Here is a 22,554-nt window from a genome sequence, read left to right on the forward strand (position 1 = left end):
AACACAATTTGCTATCACAATGTAGCATTAGAACACAGGAGTGATGGTTGCTGGAAAAGTTCCTCTGTACCCCTATGTAGATATTCCATTAAAAATCAGCCGTTTCCAGCTAGAATAGTCATTTACCACATTAACAATGTCTAGACTGTATTTCTGATTAATTTAATGCTATCTTCATTGAAAAAAAAATGCTTTTTTTTTTTTTTTCAAAAATAAGGACATTTATGAGTGACCCCAAACTTTTGAACAGTAGTGTATATCAAAGTTTTGGCATGTTGTCCAACCTGAATCTGAATTAATCATTAAAGAGACACCCCAGTGGCTTAGAATTGTATTGCCATGACATTCAGGGGACTCACAGCCAAACATTTAAAAAACAAATGGCTAAATGATACATCAGAGATATCTAGTTGATTGATTTTAACCACGAAATGATCTTACATGTCCAATAATGTCTTTTGAACTTCATGACTTTTTGATAGAAATTTGTATTCTTCAAGCAGTGCAGTTCAAGTTGATGAATCATCAGGGTTATTTTCTTGACAAAGCTCCTTAAGAGCCCTAAAGACATTACACAACTGTGTTCACAGGCTGAATGTTAGTTTCCAATGATGAGCAAACTGACCTTTATGTCTAATTTTAGTGGAAGTAATTGTGCAGCACAAATGGAGGCAAATTCAGCTACATAACCTACTGATTATGAAGTTACATTTATGGAATGTTGGCCGAGGGAGAGGAACAGGGAACAACAGTTATTCTGACTTTTGAGTCACAAACTATTGTAATACTAACCTTATAGATAATAACCTTATAGGTGAACAGATGGACCAAGTGAAATGACAAACAAAGAAGCAGTCTAGAACGCCTTTAAAATGAGATAATCCGACTGTTTTATGACAGTGTCAATTAGTGAGGGGTACATTACACCCCCCCCCCACCCCCCCCACCCCCCCCCCCCACCCCCACCCCCCCGACCTTTAAACAGCATGACATGAACACACTATAAATCTAAATGCTCGATATACTCGGTCTGGGGTCTTAGGGATATAATTGACATGGTACCATGATTCAGTTTAGTCAATATCAGTTATTACTGATCATTTTTAATTTCTTATTTTTGGAAATAGACCACGGAAATAAATATATTTACCTTCATAAGAAGGATACAGGAATGATGTCACTTTTTAAAGGAGAAAAAAATCGGGGAAAATTTACCTTGTTGCATATCCTAGCTTGTTAGGCAGCTTGGGCCTTTACCTGGTGCCACTGGGCAGGGTCACCACACTGGTATTAGTGTGCTTTCTGAAGTCAAGCCCATCAGTCTTAAGAACAGACCGCCGGGAGTGCACTGCTTACATGGACGCGGTGGTGGGCACAGGATTGTGGGTGTTCTGAGACCCTGAAGCTCATCCCGCCAGAATGACCACCTGCATGGTGGTCGCAGTGAGATCGATGGAGGTCAAAGGAGCTTGAGGGATATAATAGACTTTTTATGAGTCATGAAGGGAGCATGCTTGGAGTTTGTTCACGCAGCTAAACTTTGCATTTTTGTTTTGTGCTCTCGTGGCAGGTTTTTTTTTAAAGTTTTTTTTTTTGACTTTTTGCCTTTATTATGTATAGGGTAGTGGAGAGAGAGAGACAGGAAGCATGGGGAAAAGAGTGGAGGAATGGCCATTAGTTGGATTCAAACCTATCACTGCTGCATCGGGGTCTATAGCCCTTGTTTATGGGTCTCCCGCTCAGCCAGCTGAGCTATCTGGGCACCCACATGCAACTTTTTATCTGATACATTTAAGTGAAACTAGCGAAACTCCCGATGAAGAGAAGTAACAAAATTTTGTCTTAATGGCTTGATATAGTCACTTTTAAGACCACATGAACCTCTCAACTCCTCCACAACAAATTTAGCAATTGTTTAGGCAGCCCTGAGCTACTTTCCTGTAACGGCCCATAGTGTCCAGTGTTATTTCATACATCTGCTTTCTCTGCTTAGTGTTGTCCAGAGTGAACAAGAGTGGTGGAAAGTACATTACACTTAAATAGACTAGGAGTATTTTAAGTATGGTTTGACAGTGTTTCTACACTGTTATTGCTACTTTTATTTATTACTTATTTTTCTGTGAAATAACTTTGTCCTTTTAATTCTATTTGACTAATTTCTGTTGATTTGAATAGTTATCTTGTTTGAATTTTTGCTTTATATATAGTTTTTTTGTCACTGTTGTTACAACGCACATTTTGATCATACAGCTCAAAAGCACATCATTATCAGCTAGCAACTTTAACAGGATGTAGGCTTGAGCTTGTACTTGGCATTCAAAGACTTGGTAGCACTGTTACCTGAAACAGCAGATAAACCTGCTCTGGCTGACAGAATGATTAAATCAGCATGTGTCATTTGGCTGAGTTCGTGACCCTCTACCGAAGCTGCAGTGAGCGTCGGTGTGACACTGCTTGACTTTGGTGAAGAGACTTGCTGTTGGAGATTGAACTTGTGACTGTCAGGGATTTAAGGGACAGAAGAGAAATGTGTTCAGACTGGTTCACTCATTCCCTGTCACTTTAGTTTCTGCAAGTAAAAAGATGTGTTCTTTTAGAAAAACTGGTTTCTGGCCTTTCAATTTACTTTATACTCCTGAGTTCTTTTCCAGACCATATTGTTGTCTTTATCTTACAAACTTAATTCTAGTGCATCTTCGTATTTAGTCCCCATCCACCTTATTTTCCTTTCCTTACATATTTTATAGCTTTTGCCTAGTAATCCATCATCTTATTTCACCTAGGTTATGAGCTAATGTGGTTGGTAAACTATATAATTTCATCTCAATGATAACACCCTCACTGTTTACACTCCCCAGTGTATAAAAACTGTATAAAGTTATGATTGTGGGAGACAGAACCTCATACTGCTGCTACTACACACTGACACAGTGAATCACTGTGGCTAGTGTAAAAAAAGTAAATAAATAAAAAATGCATCTGCAAGAAAAGTCCATTTTTGTCTTGTTGTGTTTTTGTCAGTGAGTAGATGTTTAGACTAAACTTCTGTGGAGTGCTCACACTTTAATGTGACAACTTTCAGGTCCACTAAGAACTAAGTGTATAATGGATTTAGAATTTCTTTGCCAGAATTATATTTCATAGAGTTTCATCTTCTGAAGACTTAACTGTAAAACAATTTTTTCCAATAAAATGTGATGATCCACTACGTGGGAAATTGGTTTTGTCAAGGCGAGTCCCTAACTAGCTGTATAAATGCTTTTTTGAATGCACACACATGCAGAAACAGAAAGAAAGCCTTCCGCATATGCTGTCTTGTCCTCACGCGGACACTGCACTGAAGCTGCTGCATGCCTTGCTGTATTTCTTCAGCCTACACAAAGAAGGTGGCAATAGTGTATATGCTCCTCATATACACTACTGTTCAAAAGTTTGGGGTTACTTAGAAATGTCCTTATTTTTTAATGAGTTTTTTTTTCAATGAAGATAACACTAATTGAATCAGAAATCCAGTCTAGACATTGTTAATGTGTTACATGAATGTTCTAGCTGGAAACGACTGATTGTTAATGGAATAACTACATAGAGGTACAGAGGCCCATTTCCAGCAACCATCACTCCTGTGTTCTCATGCTACATTGTGTTAGATAATGGTGTTGAAAGGTTAATTGATGATTAGAAAACCCTTGTGCAATTATTTTAGCACATGAATAAAAGTGGGAGTTTTCATGGAAAACATGATTGCCTGAGTGACCTCAAACTTTTGAATGATAGTATATGTGTGTTTTACTGCCACAAAGCCCATGTGGACCAATACTGTAGGTCTCATTTTTGTTCAGTGTATTCCTCAAACAACTGAATGTGCATGTAAGTGGTTGAATTAATTAAACTGCTCTTGAAGACTGATGGCATCCACGCATCAATTGAGAGCGTAATCATTAGTGTGCACACATAAATATTTTCTGCAGTGCTGTAATGAAAACTAAAAGCTAAAAATATGAATTATTGTGCAAATCTTGTTTTTTTTAATTGCAATCCAGTTTACAGCTTCCTCTCTTGATTTTATGCATTCACTACAAGGCCTCCTAGGATGCAGTATGGATTTTGTTACTCTACGCCATCAACTCTCCAGTATTGAATTTTATGAGCCAAACATGATGCCGCAGGAGGTGCATATTAAAATTCTTGCATGCTTTTTACATCAACTCCAACCATCCATCTGCATCCGTCTCCCTAACTGTCTACAGTTGCTTGCTACACTTGCTGCAGAGCCTTTCCTCTGATTTGTTTCTTGAGCCATTTCCTTTGTTTGCTGACGATGACACAATGCCCCTTCCTGAGAAATGGCACCCTGCCGCTTGCAGTAAAGCAAACCTTTATTCACACTTCACAGATTGTGCCTTTGCAGTGCTACAGGCCCTTTTTTTGTTGCCCATTTTTGTCACAACAAAAGCCTGAGAGAGGCTGAGAGAAGGCTGGAGAATGACATCACCTTGGACTCGATAGCCTCAATTGGACAAATCCATCTCTTATATTGTTTGCAGAAATAGATTTTGCTTCATGCCTACTTGTGTGAGTATTGGAAAAGGGTGAAACTTTACTATCAAATATTAAAGATGCTATCAGGCCTCGTCATGACAAAGAATATCAGTGTGGCTTAAGCTTCCACCCTTCTCTATCTCCTCCTGCTATACTATGTGTTCCTTCACTGTCCATTGTCTCTTCCTGCGTGTTTTTTTCCTCAACATATTATATTATATTATATTATATTATATTATATTATATTATATTATATTATATTATATTATATTATATTATATTATATTATATTATATTATATTATATTATATTATATTATATTATATATACAGAAGACACACCTTCTTATTCAATGGTTTTTATTTCCTTATTCTACATTGTAGATTAATACTGAAGACATCAAAACTATTAAAGAATACATATGGAATTATGTTGTAAACAGAAAAGTGTTAATCTTCAATATTAATCTACAATGTAGAAAATAATAATATAAAATAAAAAGCATAGAATGAGAAGGTGCGTTTAAACTTTTGACTGGTAGTGTAGATACAAATGGGCGTACAGAAATTGAAAGGACACGAAGAAACAACAGCAACGAATTCAGTCAAAACACCACCACATGCAGAAACTAACAAACATGCAAATACAAAAGCACAACTAAATATAAATCGATATTGCCATATAAGTGTTGAAGTTAAAAAAAATCATCTAATAATTCATGTTGGTTTTAGTTTTAACCTTCTGATTCACATACAGTATCACTACCATAAAGTATAACATAACCAGAAAGGGGGCATGAGTGTCCTCCAGCTTTCCAAATAAAGTTAGTTTTTACCTGAATCGTTTTAAACATATGATTTTTTTACTCTTCTGGGAGTAAGAAGAGAAATTAGCTGGCTGGAGTGTTTTTTTTGGACTTTATTAATGTTTACTGGCCACATGGAGAGTTGAGTGTTTGGTCCACCTGGTCTTGATCTTCCAGAAGATTTTAGGGATTTGAAACATCATCTCAAGCCACTGATTCATTAGTCCCACAGTTGGAATTACTCATTTGTGGACACATGGAAATTTTCCAAGCTTGACGTGAATAGCAGCAACACTGTCCAGGTATTCTTGGGAAAATTGTCTTTCTTTGGAAAGATGCAGAGAGTTTGGTCTAATAGTCCAGCTAAATTGTGTCCACAAATTGTTTTGTCCGACTCTTCGTTTCCCAAACTTCTACAACTGAAATGAAGAGTGCAGCTTTAGCATGGCCCATAGAGTCACAACAGACATCGTAGTCAAAGACTGACGTCGAAATTCTCTTTGAAGAATAATTCCGGGCTGACTGAGATCTATGGTGAAATTGCTAATGCGTACTCGCCTGTGATCACAAACATGTTGGTCATGTGAGGTCATGTGGAATCCTGACTCATGGCCATTACTGCTCTCACCTGTTGCATGTACATAACCATGCCATGTTTGTACACAACAGGAAAAGTCTCCAAATTCTGTGATCAGGTGCCACAATCATGGCAACAAATTGCATACTTCAGTATCTTCATTAGTTTTGTGTGACTCTAGGAGAGTTATAACGGTGTTCTATTTTTCAGTACACCCAGCAGCAGATTTCTGTTTTAGCTTCTGTCCTTGGGTTTGATGCTGGTATTTACAGTGCATTTTGTCATTATATGTGTGTGTTATTTACTTATTATCTTCATTGTTGTTGGTCTACTTATGAGTGTGCTTTTTTACACTGTAGTATGTTGAGCTACCAAAGTTTCTTCCACTCAAATTATTCTCTGTGCTTCCTGCATCAAGTAAGTAGTCTCATCTGCAGGTATTTACAAACTGTGTGGGATTCTACTGTAGCCATTTGTTTTATAGCTCATGTTTGCATATGAGCAGCTATTGGACACCAAGGTTGTTCCTCAGTGTCTGGCACAGACAGTCAAACACGCTTTTCTTTATATGAGGGCAGACACAGAGGAGCTTAATGATGGCTCAAAGCGCAGAGCTGAGTGAATCAATGGTGGTGTGTGCTTTGACGCGTGCTGAATTGAAGAGTTAATCGGTCAGATGTCTTTAATGGCCCGGCATAGGAATAAAAAATAAAAATAAATTAGTGGAAAGAAAGGTTTAGTCTGTATCCATCTGCCAAGGCCTTTTGTGGTATTGATTGGCCTGAGGCACTTAAAGCCTAATGTATTGTCAACATTGCAATCTATTGCTCATCTGAGTGTGCGGCCACAGTCTGACTTCCACTGGGCTCTGGCATAGACAGCTTGCAGTAGTAAGGGTGGGTGAAGCTCACTGGGACAGCAACACATACTCTACTGTTCAAAAGTTTGGTTTGATTCCTTATGATGTGAACCATCAGCATGTCACTCTCTGAACTTTGGAAGGCAGCAGATCTAAGATCTAGTCAATCAGATGGAGGAAGCGGTAGGGCTGAAGGTGGGAAAACAAAACTAGCTACATTACCATTCAAAAGTTTGGTGTCACCCAGACAATTTCATGTTTTCCATGAAAACTCACACTTTTATTCATGTGCTAACATAATTGCACAAGGGTTTTCTATTCATCAATTAGCCTTTCAACATGATTCGCTAACACAATGTAGCATTAGAACACGGGAGTGATGGTTGCTGGAAATGGGCCTCTATACCCTTCTGTAGATATTCCATTAAGAATCCACCGTTTCCAGTTAGAATAGTCATTTACTACATTAACAATGTCTCGACTGTATTTCTGATCAACTTAATGTTATCTTCATTGAAAAATACTGCTTTTCCTTCAGAAATAAGGATATCTAAGCAGCCCCAAACTTGAACGGTAGTGTACGCTCATATCTGATTCAATGTACAGTTACAGCTTTCATCTCACCAACTGTTAATGCACTCAACCATCAAGTTCAGAGTTTGTTGTGCTGCGGTATGAAGTGAAGAGTTGCTTGTAGAGGGAATGATATGGGTTTTGCTGACTGTAATTACTACTCGGAAACCCGGAATGACTTTGGTGCACACTGGGAGGCCTCCCGATTCGCTTTGAGTCTCTGCATGCGCCCATCTCATTTAGATGAGTGAGTGAATATTTAGGCTGTGTTTAAGGACTCCTGCAGCTGCCGTATGGATTTAATAGAAGGGGCAGTTGACAGAGCAGAGAGGGATTTATTCATGTATGATGCAATGGAAGACTTGATATGGTAGAATCTCGTACATTTAAAACAAATTTAATCAAACAGCCCTAGAACCGTGAACACCTGGGCTTATTTGATCCACATAGTATGGTTTTGGAGATTCCTTTGATTTTTTTTTTAGAATTTACATTTACACATTTACAAATCCTTCATCTGTAACAGCTTTTCAGGCTAGTCGTTATCTCAACTGCCGCCATCCAAATCTAGAGTTTTTGTACATACTCATCTGTTTAAAACAGCGGAGGTCACTTGGAGGTGATGCACATCATTTACAAGTTCAATGATTTACCCTCTGCACCTCAGTGGAAACAGGACAACCATGGCTAGAAATTGAGAGAACTCAAACACCTGTACAGTGTAACAAAAGTATAATGCCATACAAAGGGAATCAACATGTATGACACTTTTTCCAAATGCCCACAGGTGTTACCAGTACTAGAAATGAAAAAAAAAAAAACCAAAAAAAAACGTCTCTACGTACTATAGATACTTTGATATTTACCTTTTTATAAGCTCTGCAAACAAGACATTTTTCACATTGCTCTGCACATCACGTCTGGAAAGATACAATACTAAATGTACACTACCATTCAAATGTTTGGGGTCACCCAGACAATTTCATGTTTTCCATGAAAACTCACACTTTGATTCATGTGCTAACATAATTACACAAGTGTTTTCTAATCATCAATTAGCCTTTCAACACCATTAGCTAAAACAATGTAGCATCAGAACACAGGAGTGATGGTTGCTGGAAATGGGCCTCTGTACTCCTATGTAGTTATTCCATTAACAGTCAGTCGTTTCCAGCTAGAATATTCATGTAACACATTAACAATGTCTAGACTGGATTTCTGATTCATTTAATGCTATCTTCATTGAAAGATCTACTTTTCTTTCAAAAATGCATGCTGGGACAAAACTCGGAGCTAAACCTCTGTATTTATTAAAATGACATATCATTATAGGTGGCATACTTTACTGTGTATCTGCACTTGTACCAGTCTTGATTCAAGGATCATTACTGGGATTTTGAAAAATATTCTCTGCATCAAAACACTTTGACATTAAATAGGAGTTTCTCCTCAAGTTCTACTGTGGGATATTTTTTAAATAGACAATGTAACAAAATAACCATAATTGTACTTGTTGGCATTTTATGGCCTTTCGGTGATCTTTGGTAGGCTCTGTCAGTTTTATGAATTATCTAAATCTTTAAGTACAAAGTGATTATGCTTAGGAGTTTGGTTAAGTTCTGGTTTGTTGTCAACAGACAGTAGATAGAAACTAAACTAGTATTTAGACAAGTGATTGGTGTGATCACCAGAAATTTGGATTGCAAGTGTAGATTCCATTTAAAGATATAGACAGCTAGATGTGACATCAGTGGTCTGATTGAGGATTGTTTGAAGGTCAGTTTTCCAACTTATACTCAGCGCCACTTTCTCAGATTTTTTTGAAGACACATCTGGTGGTGATCATGGCATTGCACCTGAATGTACTTTTGCAAGGGACTGTATGGAAAAGATGGACGAACCCCTCGATCACTACACCCATACATTTCCTAAACAGCGGTTTAAAGCATGGTATGGTGGCTCCAGCTATCGCCCTCTTGGCAGTGAGTATCCATTGATGGTACCCATCTGTCACTCAAAGCAGCCGTGCCTGTATTTCTGAGTAATTTTAAGCCTGAATATAATTTAAACAGGTGTGTTGTATAAAAATGTACTGCCTCTACAGTTGTCATGAATGGGGGAGTTAGCTTTAGAGGCCAACACTGTTTTTTGTACCAGGCTGTAAACATGCTTATTAAATTTAATATGGGGTCTACTGGGATTGACGTGACCCATACATTCTTGGAACTGCAACTTCTAAAACTTCCATTATAGCTTCATTTTTCAGCTCAAGCCATGGTAGGCTGTCGCTTGATTGCATTTTTTTTTCCTGTATACCATTGACTGTCCTTGGGAATATGGGTGGAAGTATACAGTATATCTGAGATACTGCACACAACTGTCTAGTGCTGCCTTGTATTCAGAAGTGTACAGGCGGCAGTGTTTGTGCAGAAACTGGTATCTTTTCCTCTTCTGATAGTTGCCACTGTGTATGATCCATGTGACCTTTAAGTAAAAAATATAAAAGGAAAGTGGCTTGAGAAAGCTCTTGTTTTTTGGCTCTGATGTACTAAATCCAGACATTTCCTTCTTTTTTTTTTTTTTTAAAGAGCTGAAAAGGTTCTGTTAATAAGTGGTGGTTCTAATATAACTGTCATTAAATTGCTGTTTGAAGAAATACCATACAGTACAATTAAAGACATTCCTGATTAGGGTTTAACCCAGGATACAACTTTACAATTAACTTTCTTTTTAAATGTACAGTGGCATTACCTGTAGGATCTGTGCTTTTCTGTTCTTGACAGGCCTTTGGACTCTGTTCCTTTAATTTCCCACTCTATCAGTCTACTTGCCACTCAAGATGTAATGGTCTGTAGTCATTTAATTTATCCATTGTCTCCACAGGTCATCTTTGAAGCAACCATTTCCGAGGAGCGACAGGGCTACATTGCCTTAGACGACATTGTGCTGCTCAATTACCCCTGCTGTAAGTACCTTCTTCTGCACTGCTCATAACCTACCTGCTGACCTTTACTGAGCCTGAGGAAAGGGTCCAGCTGAACAATCGAAGCCCAGGCCACAAAGCTCGACAGTTCCACAGAGGTGATTGAAGACTATGACGCACTTCTACTGACAGGGAGGCAACCGAAGCACATATACCTGGTACCTGTCCGAGTGTCAGAGCCACAATAACGCAGCAGGAGGCGTCTCTTTTGTCCTGGCAGAATGGCTGACCTTTTCCTCTGATCGTTATGCTCCCAGTCGGGTGCTTTTAAAGCTAATGTGATGTTCCAGGCAGGAAAAGGACAGCTAGTGGTTGTACTTTGATCCTCTGGGAGTTTTTTCTTTGGCATCATTGGGACATCAGGGAGTTAGAGTTTTATATGTGTTGCTGGGCATTATGTTCTGTTAAATTTACCATTACACCCCCTACAGTCTTTTGGTACATAGTCTGTGTGTAGATGCTGGACCCATCATAACAGACCCTATTCTTTTACATCAATGCTGGAAGATGATTAGCACCATTAGACACTACAGACAAAAACTAGCTTGTAAACAGGAAGTTTGAATGGCTACACGTTAGCTGTAAAAGCTGTTTAATGTGTCCAATGTTGGGTGTTGTAGTTTGTAGCTTGTTTGCCCACCTATGGGCAGCAAGTCATACAGCTTTAAAGAATGCAGTTAAACATCAGATATCTGCAGCTTCAGTTCAAAAACACTCACACTGGTAGTGTTGTTCAAAAATGTAAATTTTCCGTATTTCAGTACTAAGATCCATTTTTAAAATATGATAAGAGTTTATGAGCACATGAAATTCAAATATCCTTTTCTGTCATCACTGGAATATCCAGAAGACCAGATGTTATAAATCATTAAATCCTTACTTGGAAGCAGACCGACTAAAATAGCTTCATTTAAAAACAGCATCGAAATTCTTCTTTTTTTTTTTTTTTTAAAACAAACTCAATTGAAAGTTACCACTTGATGCTATATGTTATTGTACCCTAATCTCAGGCATCATAAAATGCAATGGTTGCATACCCAATAAAGCTTATACACACTCACATACTGATAAATGAGCAAAAGCCAAGAACAGGTCAATGCATAATATGCACAACCATGTGTACGTTTGAACTAGCCAGTGGAGCTACAAGAGCAGTTACTCTTACTGAGTAAACACACAAACTCACACAAAGATGTGAGTAAACATTTAACGGGCAAAAATTTCCCTGCGGGCAATGAGAATAATGGTCTACCCATTTAGAAAAGATTCACCTCAAAGGCAACCGTTGCTCAGTTTGCATTCCCACTGACATTTATGTTGTTTTTCTCTGAAGTCCATGTCTTTATTCTAAACACGTGTTTCAGTCAAGACCAATCTCTCCTGCATCACGAATAAGAGGCTGCATTACTAATTTAAAGAACCAACATTTCAAGCAGGCGGAATACATTTGAGACTGATTTACCTTGCCTCCATTTATGTTTAACGGTATTAATTAAGGCTTGACAGGTCACATATCCACACTGCTGGGCTTTTACATTTTAAATTACATTTTCTCAGTTACGATTAATGCAACTGCCTCATCCTCAAATGACTTCTTCTATAATTGAGGCTGTGAACACTGGTCTTTCAGAGATGAGCTGAAAATGTATGCATGCAAATACCCTGACTGGCACCACTTTCAACTTCCATAGCATGTCTACTTTATTTTGCTTCTTTTATCTGTCTGTACAATGTTGTTGGCTCATTTATGAAAGTTTGCTTACAGTGTATTTTTATATTGCCCAGTCTCATAATTTAAAGTCTTTCTGTATAGAAACAAAAAAAAAATGCATGCTTGTTTAGGCAAAAATGCTAGAAGTTGCTGATTTTCTTATGATAGCTTGCACATAGTTTAATATGTGTTCAGTGTAACACACAACTATATGCAAATGCCTTTTTGTTGCTGTTAGCGTGGTAAACAACTAGCCACTCTTTGCTTTTCTAAAGCCAGTCTTTTTGTTTTGTTTTTTTTTCAACCTATTTAGAGGGAAGAAAAACAGACAGTTGGGAAAATTAAATGCTAATGAATATCAGTAAACATGTTCACATTAGGTATTAAGTAGACATTTTTACAAAGTGTAACTACTGTATTTTTGATAGCAAGCTAGCACGAAAAAAATCTTAGCTAGAAATTGAATAACAACATCAACATTTGATTTTGGGCTTCAAATGCTAAATTAATTACAAAAAAAATCTTTCCTCAGTTATAATAATTTCGTCGTTCATATATGAAAACATCAAAAAATGAAAATTTTATGCTTTCTCAGGGCAAAACACTAGCAGCTATGACTGCTAGCTAGCTTTAGCATGTCATGTCTTTTGCAAATATTTGAATAAAAGCAGTTAAAATCTCATTTTAAACTTCAAATGCTAGTGGCCATTCATTTAGCCCTTATTTCACCCATATGGTTATTATTTAAACAAGTCATTGAGAGGTTTTGCTGTTTGATATTGCTATTGCCGGTTCATACAGTTTTTTTCTGGTCAGCCAGTGTAGAACTAATTGCAACAGAATTATCCTCAGCTTTGGTCCCAGAGGAACAGTACTACACATACAATATTTTTTACATCGAAATCCATAATAAAGCAGAGTATTTGTGGTGTTTTAGAGCGGTATTGCCTCAAAATTGCAGGTTGCTGTATTGACTTGCAGCTATAGTGTAACTTGAGTTCACACACAGCTGTTTCATCGAGTTTCAAAAAACGAAGTTGGCGAGTGAGACACTGTGACATGTGGGCCACATCCTCCTCTGTGAAGAAGCAGGCTAGCCTGCATGCTGCAAAATGTGAATGGATGTAGTGGGACATCCTGGCATTTCTGGCAAACTGTATTTTACATTCTATATACTGGGACACTAAATCTTTTTCTGGCATACTGGATAGTATCAAAGTGTGGATATTGGAACCCACCATTTGTTTAGGTGGATGGTACCTGTCAAAGTAACATCCACATAAATGCCAGAACCCAAAATTTCCCGGCAGAACATTGTACTATAACAAGATGATCAATGTTATTCACTTTGGCTGTCAGTGGTTTTACTGTAGTATCTAATTACTGTAAAGAGTTTAATGTATTGTACTATATGTTTCAGTTAAACCTTTGTCCTAACTGACGTGTCCATTTATAATGACATACAATGTGCCAACTTTTAATTTAATGCAAATGTTGAAGAGTTAGAAGTACTTTATTATTGCAGTCGACTTGTTAAAATCAGCAAATGCCAGACACTTCAGTTAAAGTAATAAATGTGGAGCTTGACATATACCGTAGAAAGACATTAGCGAACTTGCCAAGTACTCCTTCAAACTTGGCGCTTAATTGTTCTGCTGTTAAAACAAGACACATTTTAGCATTCCTAACAGCAGGCCAGTTTCACTGAGGAAGTTTTGACCTGTCACAGCAGACAAAGCACATGTGTAAATAATCAAATTAATGATGGCTGAATTCCATTTAGTCACTTCATTTTCAGGGTCTTGTGACTGTTAATGGTGACTCACTGTCATAGCTCACTGACACAATGGGAATAGAACAGAGCCATTGTTAATCTTATTAGTAACACCCCTGCATTAGCTATTGTTGTTGGTCCAAAAAATTGTAATCAGTCTGATACACACTCACAGTTACAAAAGTCTTATATTGGCACAGTAATTTAAAGCATGGCACTATATTTTAGGGAAACTGTGCTCATTATTTTCGGAGCAGGGCTTTTCCCCTGCACTGCAGTGACACAAATCTTAATGTGAGACTGTGTGTTTATGTGAAACATACACATATAGCCTCTTTGATTGTGTGCTGCTCCTTGCTTATTGATCAGCACAGAGCTGAAAATGACAACCATCTGGCCACAAAGCAGCAGAAGATCAAAACCAGAAGTATGAATCTGACAGAAAGTCAGCCTCTAATACAAGAAAAGAAACAAACAGAGCAAAGTATACATGCAGTATATGTAATTCTGAAAATGATAAGGATTGGGGACGCTCAAAAAAAAATCAATACTAAAAAATGAATGAATCAAAACCAGGTGCTTTTTTTCGTGATTTTGACCATTCAAGGAGGTCTGCTAGCTCTCCACAGAATTGGTGCAACGGTACACACAGTCATACAAATCCTCCCTTCACAAACATTATGACTTTCAGCTTTGGTTTGTTAATTCCACTGTATACTCCTTTTGGAGAATGTAGGACAACTATATTGTATAACGCAATGAGGTATTACTGGAGTTTTGCTTTTTGTCACTGATATGAATGGACTAGCCAATTAACAGAAAAAATCCTCCATTGTACAACACAGCAGCACCACAAACTCCAGCCTCCAAAATGATGAGAAAGTTATTTAATTGGACTACATTTGTTTTGGGTAAATATACCTAATAAGCTGAAAACTGAGTGTGTTTGTTCCCACTTTTTCATCCTTTTTGACAACAGCTGGTGGCAGTAACAGAGAAACAATGCGCAATGTGTCAGCAAAAGGCAGTAAAAATCCCGCACTTCCATTGAAACAGGACAACCAAAAAGGCTAGAAGGAGAAAAAACTCAAAAATATCTTTTATACAGTATAACAAACTTGTAATACCATAAATCATAAAAGCAGAAACAGGAAGAAAATACAGGGCTTGCCGGGAGTATCCATTGGAGGTTATAACATAAATAATATACGTTATGCAGATGACACAGTGCTGATAGTGAACACTGCAGAAAACTTGCAAACCATAGTATCTACAACAAGAAAAGCACTCAGAGACCGCAGTACTTCGCCAAGATGCTCAGTAGACGTATCATTTCTGACGGATGAAATCTTTAATACAAAATGACCTTATGCTGAGCACAGGCATGTGTTATGCATGTGCATGTTATGTATGGATACCAAATTGCATGTAAATTACTCTTATAAAGGTCTGTTGATCAGTTCATCACTTTTGGCATGCCTTTTTTTTTTGCTAGTGTTAAAATAACCATTCCCTTCATGCGTTTATTTTGAAGGCTTATTTTTAATGTTACGGGCTTTTATTTTGTCATCGTTCCAGTGGCACAGGAAGTGTTTATCTAATAAGCAGTTTCTTGACATGACGCAGACGCTGCCGAAAAGTCCGAAAATTCACATGAAGATGAAAGAAAACGGTTACACTGTTGCTGTCTAGCAAAGGATGTGTATAAACTTAGAAGCAGCTAGCTGCAATGAGGACAAGGACTTATGGTGTTTCCTGAAGAAAGGAGTGAAGGACAGACAGGTGAATTTGTTTTCAATATAAGGCTGACTGCTGAACGTAAATAAAAGCTTTGTGAAACATCAGGAGCTTCACCATTGTCTGGCTGGGGTTTGCTACATTGCGTGACATGTAGCGGGCGGCAGGAATTGATGGGACTCAGAAACAGCCCACAGTTTAATTAATTGTTCCTTGTATGATTTCCAACGGATAAATCTCAGTCAATTTGTAGTAGGATCGCAATCGTGATCGTCAGCAAGTAGGCCTAACTGACACAGTGTTCACATCATGGTGACAGCAACACCGTGCCGGCTGCTATATCTAGCAATGGGAAATCCTTAAAAAATCTGTGGATCCAGATTATAAGCCGCATCACTATGAAAATTTAATGAGTTGGTCCTTGTGTCATTTCTGACTTTCCTTGAAAATTTCATCCAAATCCGTTTAGTCCGTTTTTGAATAATATTTGACAGGGACAGACAGATTCACAGACAAACGTACGCCGATCATCACATAACTACACCATTCCTTGGCGGAGTAATTAATACAGAGAGCAAATCTTGGTCTATCTTTAAACAAAATGAAAACAGGAGTAATAGTAGTTACAAAGAAAAATGTCATCACAAGCTGTGACATAGAATTAGGCCAAGAAATACTGAAGCAGGTTCATCATTTCAAATATCTCGCTACATGTCACATGATTATTTAATGGACCATCAGAAAGGTGAAAAACCAGTAATTCTTTCCATTTTTTCTGTTGCTCTGGTAAATAGTGTACAACTTTTGCACCCCAGCCACGTATAAGTTATGGCAATATTTTGATGTGGGGTTTTTTTGTTTGTTTTTATTCCTGTACCTCTACACAAGCTTTTCTATCCGCAAATTAAAAATGTATGCAAATATAAGTGAGTGGAAACTCACCTTATGTTGAATTCAATGTATTCCAAACTAAATGTCACTTGATTGTCCTAAAGAGAAGGAAATGCATCTAGAACTTTGTTAGGAAAACACTGAATCTAAATGTAACTGTGTTTGTTTACAATAAACTCCATATGGTAGCTTAAAAACAAGACCTGAAAATACAGTGCATCACTATAATTTGTGACAATGTGGATGTATTACCAGCTTTCAGACTGCCATATGGTGTTGCTAACATTACTGTAAACAAATGTAATGCGATTTTCTTATATCAGCAGAGATTGGTGTGACTTAGGGGAATATAATTTGACAGCGCAATGCACATGCATTTCAACAGCACTCACATTGATTCTACATGTCTGTATTTAGGCACACACATAGCAAGAGAGTCATTTGGTAGCATTAACCTCGCTGTACATTTAGCCGCAGCCTTTTAATATTTCACCTCATCTCATTTTATCGAACTATAATTGTATTATTAGAACAGTAACCCACAGTATTGTTGATGTTTCACAAAACCAGGATCCATCACATTTTCTTCACTGTGAAATTATTTAATGTTGCTGAAAAAACTATGTTTTTGTTTGTTTTTTTTTTAACAGAAAGTGTGTAATCCTCAAAAAATTACCCATCTCAATAGGTTATTTAGTGTCATGCACAGCATTAGTGGAGGTGAAATTATTCAATGTACTTCCAGCAAAAGCTTTCTTTAATGAGCTGAAACAAAGCACTATGATGTCCCATGACGTGTTTTGGAGAAAAAAAAAAGTGAAGATATTTAAAACAGACATTTGAAAACTTCAGTGTCTGGTTTAGAAAAATGACAGTGTCGTATGCTTGCGCTCATGTTTGTGAGGCTGTGTCTAGACCTTGGTGTGTAGCTATTGTACCCTCTCTGAATAAATTACACTTCACATCTGTGTGTTTAATATATTTCGACAGCGATGCTCAGCTCCAGATGTGCCACTTTCATCACTGTGTCTTTGTGTGCCTTGTGTGTCTCCCTCCACAGACAAGGTGCCTCATTTCTCTCGGCTGGGTGACGTGGAGGTGAATGCTGGGCAGAACGCCTCGTTCCAATGTGTCGCCACGGGCAAAGTTTCTGAGGCTGAGCCCTTCCTACTGGAGGTGAGAGGGAGAGAAAGCATGTGCGTGAGGGTGTTTTCTTTTTATTTATTATCTTTGCTCCAACAGTCAAGCCCACATCTCAGCACATGGATAACAAAATGAGTTTGGAGACTGTAGGAAGGAGAAGCAGAAACAACACAAAGGACAAAGAGAAAGACATTTTACATGTTTGGCATTTAGCTGACAGCCTTATCTAGAGGCGCTTACAGTGGTTACATTTACATGCACGACTGCTGGCCTGACTCCCATTAAAGTCTTATTCAGCTGCTGTTTATATGAGCTTTTTCATAGTGTGACTGAGTCTAAACCAGTTAAGGGAATATTCCTGTCCTCAGTTAACATGTTCCATCGACCATAGAGTCTGGAAAAAACACCGAGCTACCAGTGAGCATCTTTTAATACAGAGTAAATCCAGTTAATACTGCTCACTGTACTGCTTTTGGACACAACAAATTTTTTGTAATCCAAAGCACACTTTGAATGAGTGCATGCTCTAATAATCTGTTTTGGAGCAGGGGCAGTTATAAACACTTTTCTCACAAGTGGCTTAAGTGTGTCTCCTACCATGGCCTCATATGTGAGTAACACTGAGACACTGAATTTAGTCAAATTTTCCGCTCTGCATTTTGAACCCATAACAGTACTTTGCACCATCTCAGCCTAGACACCATGTGTTGTGGCTGTCTACCAGCTAACAGAATGCACTGTAGCTTTAATGAAATTAAGTTGCTGCCAGTATGATACAATTAACAAAGCCAGCATCACTGTTATGTGTTAATGAAGAGGTAAAATGTCCCAGGAACTCAGATAGCAGTAACAGGAGCTGTATAAAAACAACTGCTGTGTTATTTCCCTTAAGGTGGTTTCAGAGCAAGATGAAAACCATCATAAGCACAGAATGCAGTGATCAATAGTTATGTGTGTTCATGAGAGGGTATCTGCCCTGTTGGAAGCAACAGCAGCAACCAGGAAGACAGACCCTCTGTGATGTCACCTGTAGGTGAGCTTACTGTGGTAGTTCAGCCCATGACTATTTTGGCAGTGCTTGACTCAGCCTAACTTCCAGCTGATCTAAATCATTTCAAGGCTTATGATAATTCAAACAAGTCCATCCATCCATAATCTATACACCATTTAATCCTCATTAGAGTCCTGCGGTCTATCCTAGCTGACATAGGCTGAAAGTAGGGGACACCCTGTCACCAGTCTGTCACAGGGCTACACATAGAGGCAAACAGTTCACACTCACATTCACGCCTACGGACAATTTAGAATCACCAGTTAACCTCAGCACAGAGAAATAACATACAGAAGACAAAACCATTTCATTTTTTTTTTTTTTTTTTGTATCATTCACTTGAATACGCTTAAAGAAGGTGTAATCTTAAGCAGGGTAGGGTAGTTTTCTTGCCAAAGATGCTCTGACCTAACTATCCCCCACACCTATTAATTGTGGAAATCTACTTGCCATCATACCGTCTTTAACCCTTTCAATGCAGTGTCCAATGTTTTGCCGCAAGATTCAAACACGTGTCTCTTTCAAGTTCTCCGGTTTGAGGGAAGTGCAATCAGAATCTCTCTTAACATCCAAAAATATAATTGGTTGGTGACAAAAAGCTGGAGTCACCTCCTTTGACCTCACTATTAAATGTGCTGTAGTGGTTCAAGAAAATGGGTCAATATTTTAACCATTAGCACCATACCACGAATAATAATGCAGTTTAGTTTTGTTAAATAATGCAGTAAGTTTGTGACTCTGAGTTTGTCTTTTAATGGTTGTGTTGTTGCAGGGAACTGAGTCATTTGAGGGCTTCTAAGATTATTAGGTTTGCGCCTCTTTTGTAGTTTTTTGATTGTGATGGCATTTAGTTTACTAAAGCCCCTAAAGTCATTTCTCTCATGCCTCAACTGAAAATAGTTTCAATTTTCCTAGTCTGAATATGTGCTAATATTAGTCTTCAAAAATCCATCCCTGAATGCCTCCACTCTTCCTCTGGCCTTGAAGCCTGCACATCTAAGTGCTTTTGAAATGATGGCAGCAAGGAGAAGGCGCTTTGCAAATGAGATCTCCGTATACTTGGTGATCCATCCCTTGTGTTTCCACCCGATTTTATTTCACACCCCGCTCTCTCTCTTCTTCTGAATTGACGCCTTTGAAGATCATTGGCATGTGAAAGAGGCATTTTTTCCATCAGTTGCAGAGTTTGTGAATTTGTTGACGGAGCTACACACACACACATGCACATGCACAGGAGATGCAAACAAATAATACAAGGTTTGTCTTGTGTAATTTGACAGTATGCTGCAGTGAACCTCTCAGTCTAAGTCAACACTAGCTTCAACTCCTCCCTACTTTTCTCATTTAGAAAAAAACTGGTAACAGCAGAAAAAAAATATCACAGATATATCACAAACCATTACCACCTTCTGCTCCTCCATTTGTTGTTCAGGGCCTGTTTGATCATCAGCACTGAATCTGCTAATTGCTGCTTTCTCTTTGATCTCCTTGGTGCTGTGGAGGTCCTCTCTGGACCAGTCTAGAGCTGTTGTGCTCCATTCTTTCTTCTATTTAGGTAGTCCAAATGAATTGTTAGTATGATGTTTCTTAATCAATTAGCATCATATTTCTTCTTCTGTCCTCCAGCCCAAAGTTTGCAGACAGCTGTGTCAGATGCTGTTTAGATCTTTTAACCGTAACACGTTCTGAGTCCAAACCTGTATTAGTTATTGGACCAACTCTTAATTATGATATTATGCAAGGCTTACTGCCAGAGAGGGAAACTGGCAGCACACTTGGCAAACAGATGCATTTATTTGCTTTAAAAGCCTTTAGGTGGACTTTAAAGTTAGCATTAAAAACATCAAAATTGTGCACACTACAAACTCACTTCAAACTATTGCAAAAAGTGCTTAAGACAAAAAAAAAAAAAAGGGAACAAATTCAAAAGCCTTTGGAGGATTAAAGGATGGCTATATTGATACCAAAATGAAAAAAAGTTAGCATAAGCTATAATCTGCAGCTTTAGTCAGTGGTAGACAGTTACTGTACATATAATTTTATATTTTCAAACAGCAGTGCATTTTCCCTCCTATTCTTGTTAACCAATTCAAACATGCGAATGTCAAACCCACTTACGAGTGAAAAGCGTGAGCAGGCAACAGCTTACATAATAATCTGCTTATTCTGTGAGGGAGCTGCATATATTGTATCTTGCAGCATATATTGTATCTTGCACCTGCAACAACTCATTCCAAGTGCTGCCCTCTGATTTCTTGTTCCACTGGTTGAGCCAGTTGCCAGTGTGCCTGGAGCACTGACACATTAGCATCGCAAGAGATGAGGAGATGTCAGCACGAGCAACGGTGCTGGAAACGACAACCCGGGAGGCCTGTGTCACCAGCGTCACAAGCAAACGCGCTATTGTTAGCGGTGACATTTATCACATATTTATTATCTTGTCCTCTCGTGTAGCTAATTTCAACCCTCCTTTTTCTTTCTGTCTGCTTCTCAGCCTGCCACCCATTTTTAATCACTTGGAGAGGCTTCAGGTAAACACACGTGGTTGGGTTGCTGTGCTCATAGCTGATTTCTCTCTGTGTGGTCTTTGTCTGGCTGTCAGCGGAGAAATGGCGTGCTGCTGGACACGTCTCTGCTGTCTCGGCTGAGCCACAAGCGGCTGATGGCAACTTTCCAGGTAGAGGCACAACGTGGAGAGCAGGACCTCTACCGCTGCGTCACCTTGTCCCCCAGAGGCGCCGCTGTCTCCAACTTCGGAGAGCTCATCGTCAGAGGTAAACTATGTTTACAGCTTCATGTCTGGATGTTAAATGATAGTGGTGGTGTACTTCAGCCTGGCAAACTTCACTTTAATATGGCTGTTGTTGCTCTATGGGTCATTCCAGAATTGGAAGACATTTTACGTCCCACCCATCAAATTTCAAATAATAATGTGTAAAATACTAAAACGTGGTTGTTGTGTAAATTTACTTGTCCTGAGATCAAACCTAAAAAACTAGGAGAAAAGAATGTTTGAAAATATTTTTAAAACACCAAATAAGTCTGGAGTTCCCTCTAAAATGCCATTTTTCTCTTGTCCCACCCCCCCGAAGGCCAAATTGAATATCAAATAAAACAATTAAAATGACATTTAAATCTCCTTTTTTTGGAATTATTTTTTTCATTGATTTCTCTTGTAATTGTGGTAACATTTTTTTAATCAACATTATATTTTTGTCTAACCCTGTTAGCATTACCTTTTTCAGTGGTAGAAGAAGAAAACAGTGAATCACATGATACGACAGAGTTAACATCATCAAACAGTTTTCCAAAAGAATGGGTTGAGCAAAGGTCCTCTCTAGTATTCTTCATATTTTCATAACATTGTCAGCCTTAACTGAATGTCTCACTATACCTGCTTCTACTCCGGAGAAAAAGCTAACATTATGATGAATTAGCAACCATGTTACTATGATTGAAGTAGGGTTAGCAAACAACAAATAAAACATGTAATAAAAATTGTACCATTGAGGTGTAAACTGAGCCAATCAAGCCTTTGGTAGTTTATTACCTATTATTAATGAATATGTAGCAGAAATTGTAAAAGAGAAGGTTTATTTTTCAAAAATGCTGAAGCCCAAATGTCTTCCAATTCTGGCATGACCAATATAGGTCATGCTAACTTTGCACTCGCTACCTTTTTTGTGGAAATAATAAGTCACGCAAACTCAGTGTTATCAGGGCAAAAAAGGCTTTTCAAGAAACGAGATTTGCACATGAATTTTTTAAGCGTTTGCTGTTGAGCCTGATCAAAAGTAAACACTGTATTGAGTTACCTGCAATGGACATTTTGCGGACTGAAAAGGAGATCTCCAACTGGTCATACAGTACTTGCTTGATGACCTAATTACACACACAACGTTTTGTTTGCA

General features: G+C 38.2%; 1 protein-coding gene across 3 annotated transcripts in view; it reads left to right on the forward strand.

The window, feature by feature from the left end:
- Positions 1-22,554, forward strand: part of ptprua (protein tyrosine phosphatase receptor type Ua) — a 158,608-nt gene that overhangs the window by 56,937 nt on the left and 79,117 nt on the right. For all 3 annotated transcript variants that reach the window (XM_055018039.1, XM_055018040.1, XM_055018041.1), the window contains exons 3-5: positions 10,237-10,318; positions 17,510-17,625; positions 21,246-21,417. In XM_055018039.1, the coding sequence (XP_054874014.1) occupies positions 10,237-10,318; positions 17,510-17,625; positions 21,246-21,417 (370 nt within the window). The remainder of the gene's footprint in view (positions 1-10,236; positions 10,319-17,509; positions 17,626-21,245; positions 21,418-22,554) is intronic.

This window comes from Amphiprion ocellaris, chromosome 15, assembly GCF_022539595.1.
Source record: "Amphiprion ocellaris isolate individual 3 ecotype Okinawa chromosome 15, ASM2253959v1, whole genome shotgun sequence".
Taxonomy (NCBI): Eukaryota; Metazoa; Chordata; class Actinopteri; family Pomacentridae; genus Amphiprion; species Amphiprion ocellaris.